General features: G+C 34.5%; 1 protein-coding gene across 1 annotated transcript; it reads right to left on the bottom strand.

The window, feature by feature from the left end:
- Positions 1 to 419: 419 nt before the first annotated feature.
- wu:fb59d01 (uncharacterized protein LOC322379 homolog) lies at positions 420 to 4,674 on the bottom strand. The gene is made up of 6 exons (XM_046861622.1): positions 4,519 to 4,674; positions 3,893 to 4,090; positions 2,579 to 2,743; positions 1,381 to 1,440; positions 928 to 1,006; positions 420 to 789 (listed from the first exon to the last, which is right to left on the bottom strand). The coding sequence occupies exons 1-6, from the start codon at positions 4,583 to 4,585 to the stop codon at positions 732 to 734; spliced, it is 627 nt and encodes a 208-aa protein (XP_046717578.1). The 5' UTR covers positions 4,586 to 4,674; the 3' UTR covers positions 420 to 731.
- Between the last annotated feature and the right edge of the window lie 2,754 nt (positions 4,675 to 7,428).

Genomic DNA, 7,428 nt, shown 5'->3' with positions numbered 1-7,428 from the left:
CAAGGGCAATGCTCAAACCTCCTCCCAAGATCTGACCATATCGGTGGGACAGCACAGCCTCCACCAATGACCTGCCCCAGCACAACCTGCTCTGTGTGGGCTTGTCCCTGTTCCTCCCAAAAAACAATGCCTGTCCCCAGATCCAGGGTCTAGTGTGTACATTTGACCCACAGTGGCTGGACTGCCAGAGAGAGACCTTCTCACCTGACCATTGCCTGTTTTTGAATTCTCTTTTGAATGTCATTTTGGATTTATTTGCCTTTTTATGAAATCAATCTTTTACCCTGCACTTGCATCCACTTTCTCTATTGTGCTTTCAGCACATTTACATTAAACATATTTACAGAGTGTTGACAGATTTAGAAACGCTAATTTTGTGATGCACACAAGGTAAAATTAAATAAGATACTCATGCTTTATTTCTAGGTAAAACAAACTTTTATTATTAACAATACATATGCAGTACTCCATCATTGGACAATTAAACATTTGTAAGTGCTACTGCAGTTACATCTATAAAGCTTAAAATTAGTCAATTAACAATCAAATGGAAAGTCAGTTTTCCTCATTGCCACTCTATATTAATTTTTTTTAGTTACTAAACTCTAATTATACACCAGCATCAAACAAATTTGAACACTTAAGATTTATTTTTCTACCAATGCATCCAGTTAGATAATAAAAAGGTCATACAAAAACACAAACACACAGACAAAGCTCTGGCCTTTTGCTTATCTCATCTCAACATCATTTGTGGGCACTTTCTTCATATCATTATGTTTAGCTTTCCTGTTGATAAAATTAAAAGAAAAAAAGAAAAAAGAATAAATAACACTTTCAGAACTCAGTCACAATAAGCAGATTTTGGTGCAAAGCCACCCAGAACATTGTTTTTGCAGCAGCATTCTTTGTTTTGATGAAACTTACCTTTGCACTACAAATAGAGCAATACTAGCGATCAGTGCCACTGCAAACACAACACCACCCAGAATGCCCACAATCAATCCTGTTAAAACACACACACAAACACATTTTATATTTGACCTACAAATATCTATATGCATATCTATATACATATATACTGAATGAAGTACCAGACAAATGAAAGAAAATCGGACAAAAACATTCCCCCATCAGTGTACTGTTTCTTTAGAGGTTTTGTTTGTCACATACCACACAAAAGAATGTATACACCTACTGACTAATATCTTTTTTCTAAATTAAAAAGGAAAGTGAATAAGTTAAGAAGAAAATATGAACATTAATTTGAATATTAAAAAGTATGAAAAGGTTTAAGACATTAATATTCGTTTTAGCAGGCTGTAATGGTTCTTCTATTCTAAATGCGTTAGAAATAAGGGAGCTGAACTGTACACTCACCCACATCCACCGTTTGCTCATCGGGGTTAGGAGCTGATCCTATCATTCTTCCAGACCTTGCTGTGAAATACAGAATATTTGTATTTAATTGGCCACATCCAAAATCTAATTCTGGTGTCTACTATGTAGTGTGTGAAGACAGCAGGATATCTGTTTTCACATACACGTTACACATATGTTTCAGATTTAGATTTTGTATTTGCTTGCAGCGACATCTAGCGGACATGACAGGAATAGGCTACAGTTTGTAACGCATTCAATTTAAATTCTCATCTAAAAAATAAAATAAAAGCTATTATATTCCCAACAGTGTTTAAGAAACATGTATATAATCCCTTTGTTTACATGCAACAAACTAGATAATGCTCCAAACATTCAGCTGAAAGAATTTGCCAAGGATGTTTTTTTTCACTAGTTGGGTATTTCTTTCTGACCTTGTGGTCCAGTTCATCCCACAGCAGTTTAATAGATATAGATTTGATGACTGAGCAGGCCATTCCACGATAGATAAAACTCCAGCTGACTGTTTGCTCTCTAAATAACAGTTACAGAGCTTGGACATATGCTTCGGTCATTGTCTTGTTGTATTGTGAAGTTGGTTTCAGTTAACCGCATACCAGACAAAATTGCATGGCGTTGAAGTATTGAATGGTAGCCATGTTGATTCAATATTTCTTCCACCTGGAATAAGTCTCCAACCTTCCCTGCTCCATAACAACACCAAACCATTAAGCTTCCACCTCTATGTTTTGTTCTCTGTCTTACACAAGTTTTTCTGTTAGAGCCAAAATTGTCAAATTTTAACTTATCTGTCCACAGAACTTTCTTCCAGTCATTCACTGTTCAATTATTGTGTGTTTTTGCCTTTTACCCAGTTTGTTGCATATGATACATTTACTAAATAGCATTTGACTCCATTAAAGTTGCTACATTTGACATAATGTGATGACATTTAAGTGAAATATAAGTATTGTTCTGTTAAGCTATATTGAGGCTCATCATTAAAGTTTACATGACCAGTGTGCTACATTTTTCAATCCGTATGTAAAACATGAGCAGACACGTATATGGGAAGTTTCTAAAAGTAAAAGGGAACAAACACAGTGCTTATGCTTAATGTTTAACTTCAATTAACAATGTAAATCATAAAAAAGTTGATAATGGCTTAGAGAAGAGAAATGAAAGGAAGAAAACTGACCTCGACACATGCTTTCACAATCTTCTTTGGTCTCAAATCGGTTGCCATTTCCATGACAACCTTTATAAAGAAACAGGCGGCAGACTTTCTCCTCGCTGTCGTAGTAATACATAAAACTTCGACCAAAACAACTCCCTGGTTCCATCTTTAAATTGCAAACTGAATCTGAATTGATATAATATTCAAAGCAAAGCATTAGAATCTGCTTATCCAATCTAATGCAACTAGATCATTGTTTATTTTAATAAGTATGGAACAAAACATGGTGTGGGTGGGTGTGCTGTAACAGGAAAATAATCAGTGCAGATATGGCATGATAACTTGTGGCAGATGTTTGATTCCTCTTATAACATAGCATTTTGCCAATGATTATCTTTCCTTCATTTCCCATTGAGTGTTTGTCTGGCATTGGAGATTCCTTTTATAATATTAAATGTGTATATATATATATATATATATATATATATATATATATATATATATATATATATATATATATATACAGACCAAAAGTTTGGACACACCTTCTCATTCAAAGAGTTTTCTTTATTTTCATGACTATGAAAATTGTAGTCACACTGAAGGCATTTGACCAAGAAGGAGAGTGATGGGGTGCTGCGCCAGATGACCTGGCCTCCACAGTCACCGGACCTGAACCCAATCGAGATGGTTTAGGGGTAAGCTGGACCGCAGAGTGAAGGCAAAAGGGCCAACAAGTGCCAAGCATCTCTCGGGGAACTCTTTCAAGACTGTTGGAAGACCATTTCAGGTGACTACCTCTTGAAGCTCATCAAGAGAATTGCAAGAGTGTGCAAAGCAGTAATCAAAGCAAAAGGTGGCTACTTTGAAGAGCCTAGAATATGACATTTTTCAGTTGTTTTACACTTTTTTGTTATGTATATAATTCCATATATAATTCCACATGTGTTAATTCATAGTTTTGATGCCTTCAGTGTGAATCTACAATTTTCATAGTCATGAAAATAAAGAAAACTCTTTGAATGAGCAGCTGTGTCCAAACTTTTGGTCTGTACTGTGTATATATATATATATATATATTTTTTTTATTATTTTTTTTTACTGAAAACTTCACCATAACAATGATTTATCAAATTACAACCCACTTTGAACTTGTTTATTATCCGTGTTAGGTGACTTTTTGAATAAGATGTTACTAACGGTACAGTAATATAGTGCAAATTGATTAACATGTGATTTGCCCTGGAGCCGGAACTACATTCTGTTACAAGAAATTAATCAAAAGAACAATTAAAAGCAAAATATGGTCTAAAATATTTCCAAATAAGGTAATACCTCCAACTGGATAGAGCTCATCATACTGAGCAGACGAGCAGTTTTGCATGCACTGCATTTCGTTGGGAAAGCGGTTGCCATTGCCTCCTTCTCCTTTGTAGAAAAATGGGAAGCAACGTTTGACGTCTTGGTTGTAGTAGAACTGCAATTTATTTTCTTGTCCAGCGCCTTCGTTTAGCATCTCGGTGCAATCTGAAGCTGTGCAAAAAAATTATAATAAAATAATTATGTTCTATAAAGTGTTCCCATCATATATATATATATATATATATATATATATATATATATATATATATATATATATATATATATATATATATATGCCATTTTCCACCAAATAATTTTTGCCCATAATTGTCTGCCAGTGCTGTTATAATATCAAATGTTCTTTGAAGGATTTTCTATTTGTGATTAACTGGTATTATACGAAATTTATTTCTGCCTCTGCCCAGTGGAATTGGCTTCAATAACAAGAAACAGGATAAAAAGTTTAATGACTAAAGATGACCGAACATATAAAGCAATATAGATTAGACGAGCGAAATCAGCATCAAACTGGAAATAAGTGAATGAATTAAAAAAAAAAGGGAAATTAAGAAAGAAGTTAGTGAAATAGTTTAACTTACTAGATTCCAGTGCACCTGCACACAAGATTCCCATCATGAAAAGCTGAAAAGAAAGTCTACAAATCATTTTGTATCTAAGATTCAAAAATTTGTTCCTGTTCGTGCACAAGAGAGTATTGTTATATCATGAATTTCTAAACCACTGTCCAAATGATGGCCTTTAGACTCCTTTATCAGTATTGCAGGTTTTATTGCCTGGGTGTGTTTTGCTCCCTCATCGAGAGCAAATGTACAGTTTCAGTCATAAAATAAGAAGCCAGCCATTATACAAACACTGTTTGACTACTGCATGTTATAGTAGAAGCTCTGTATCTCTAAATTATTTTCCAAAAAGGATTGTAGGGAAACAGAGCAATTACACTGGGTCACTGGATGTTCACATTCATACATTAATGAATACTTGTTAAAAGGGGCAAGGTTGTCCTGATGAGTAAGCTTTACTTCAATTGAGCTGAGCATTCGTTCTTAAAATAAAAAAAAAGGAGTCAGACACGCCCATATAATTACACAACTGAAACTCGAGTGAGGGTAATAATATGAGTCATTTGTCACATTACAAACCAGGAAACGTTCATGAATGATACTATTGATGAGGCAGATACAGATTAAAAACACAGTTTCTAGTGTCTACACAGAAAAACAAATAATAAAAAAAAAAACACTGGGAAAAAAAAAATCAGTTTTCACAACTTTGTTGAGTGAAAAAGCATCTCAATATTCTGGAATTTGAGATGGACACATTTTTTTCCCACTTGATTCTTTGTTTTATGTTATGTTTTGCAGTCAATGAGACTTTCGTTCTTATGTTTGGGCTGAAAATTAATTGAAACTAATGATCTGTATATATATATATATATATATATATATATATATATATATATATATATATATATATATATATATTCCTGGTTCCTGGTGATTGTACTAAGACAGAAAGAATCATAGCACTCAGTTTGCTTCTTCCTAATTTCTGTAAACCTGTCGTGTTTTTTTTTTATTTTTTGTTTATACTTTTTTATTGTTATGTAGTTTTAGACCATAGATTTTTTTTTTAGACCAACATATTTTATTGATAGTTTTTCATATTCTCTCAGTGTCCACATACGTTTTTTCTGGGTTCTAGGTGTGAATGTGCCATACAAGAGAATCATCCAGGCAGTATTCCTGGCAATTTTTGTGAAAAAGAGTTTTTGAGACTCTGGATCCACCATTAACCAGATTCTTGATAAACCAGTTCAATGTAAAAGCCAGTAAAAAAAATAAATGAATGAATCACACCTATTTAGGCATAACATTTTTTAAATGTATCATTTGGAATTTGGGTCTCATCAAACCACAGAGTCAGCGCTGGTTAAAGAGGTAAATGACCTGCTATTGGCTTATGATCATGGCTATATCTAATTGCTTGTGTTTCTTGAACTTACTGAAGCTTTTGACACCATTGACCATAATCTAATCTTTGCTAGACTAGAAAATGTTGTTGAAATAAAGGGAACAGCTCTCTCCTGGCTTAGGTCTTATTTGACTGATCGTTATCAATTTGTTGATGTAAATGGTGAGTTCTCCAAACTCTTTGAATTAAAGTTTGTTTTTCCGCAAGGATCTGTCTTAGGCCCACTGCTTTTCTCTTTATATATGCTGCCTCTGGGTGAAATTATACATAAACATGGAATTAGCTTTCATTGCTATGCTGATGATACACAGTTGTATGTTTAAGCAAAGCCAGATGAAAGACATCAGCTTAACAATATTGAGGAGTGTGCAAAGGACATTCGACAGTGGATGCTTGATAACTTTCTTCCGCTTAGCTCGAATAAGAAAAAATATTTTTCACACGCTCACTTAGGTTATTGACAGTGGTGTGGCGGGCCGTCTCTTATCCCAGAGATCCCTCATGTCTGTGTTACCTTCTGGCTCTTCCTTTTAGTTATGCTAACATAGCTAGTCTTGAAAGAGTCCTCAACTGCACAGTGCCTTTAACTTTTGTACAACAATAAGGATACTTAATAACCCATATTTCTCTCTTCCCCCTGTCACCCCTTTTCTCTTTCTTTCTCTTCTCTCGAATCTGTCCGCGTATTATGTGTGTAAAGCTGCTTTGAAAATTAATTGTAAATTGTTCAACAAAAAGAAAAATACTTAATTATCAGGATTGCATGTGGTCATAATTACACGAAATAATAATACCACCTTAATTTGGTCATTTGTCGCCCCCCAGTGGAAAAAAATAGACCGTGCTATCTTAATCCTGAGCCGGTCAGCTACATTTACACTACACAATGTATGACTGTAAAGTCAAATCCTACGCCCCCAAAAGAGCCCATAAATGCAGCTTTATCCTTGGAGTCTGGACCACATTGTCCAAAACTTTTACAAAAAAATGCTGCTTGTTTGTTTGTTTGTTTTTAACAGAAAACTATAGAATCACAAGAGGCAAAGAATAGAAGCATTTGTATGTTTTTTTTCTTTTTTCTTTAAATGACATGGCACAGCCACCATCCAAGCCCATCTAAGTTAGTTGTTACTATTGAAATGGTATCATATTTGAACAAATGCATTGATGCCTGTTTGTGAGTTGACTTTCAGTCAGCTGACGTATTTTCAGAGCTGTTTATAAATAAAAGTTACATAATGTACTTATGTTTTTTTAATTTATCTGTAAATCACTTAAGTTATAGCAGCTTTAAACTGTAGGTCCTACACAGCTTCTCTTTTGTATCTCTCAAAGAGTTAAAAGAACATAAAAAGCATTTTGTCATGCAAATATTTTCTGGCACAAAAGAAAAACATATGATCACAAGCTCCAGGGTCACAGGAAGCATCTGGCATCTGCAAGCTCGTGTAGGTGGAAGAGGGCAGACAGCTATAAGCAGCAGTTTAAAAGAGATATGAATAGCTGGCTTAGTGTGG

This window comes from Silurus meridionalis, chromosome 11, assembly GCF_014805685.1.
Source record: "Silurus meridionalis isolate SWU-2019-XX chromosome 11, ASM1480568v1, whole genome shotgun sequence".
Classification (NCBI taxonomy): Eukaryota; Metazoa; Chordata; class Actinopteri; order Siluriformes; family Siluridae; genus Silurus; species Silurus meridionalis.
The sequence above is the reverse complement of the archived record's forward strand: the minus strand, read 5'-3'. Positions and strand labels throughout refer to the sequence as shown.

Bases quoted from the DNA above. Each gene is read 5' to 3' on its own strand.
- wu:fb59d01 (XM_046861622.1), bottom strand. From the start codon at position 4,585: ATGATTTGTAGACTTTCTTTTCAGCTTTTCATGATGGGAATCTTGTGT. The intron at 1,441-2,578 runs GTCAGTTTTCTT...TGTATTTCACAG, and splicing joins TTGTGAAAGCATGTGTCGAG to CAAGGTCTGGAAGAATGATA. The intron at 1,007-1,380 runs GTGAGTGTACAG...GTGTTTTAACAG, and splicing joins TGAGCAAACGGTGGATGTGG to GATTGATTGTGGGCATTCTG.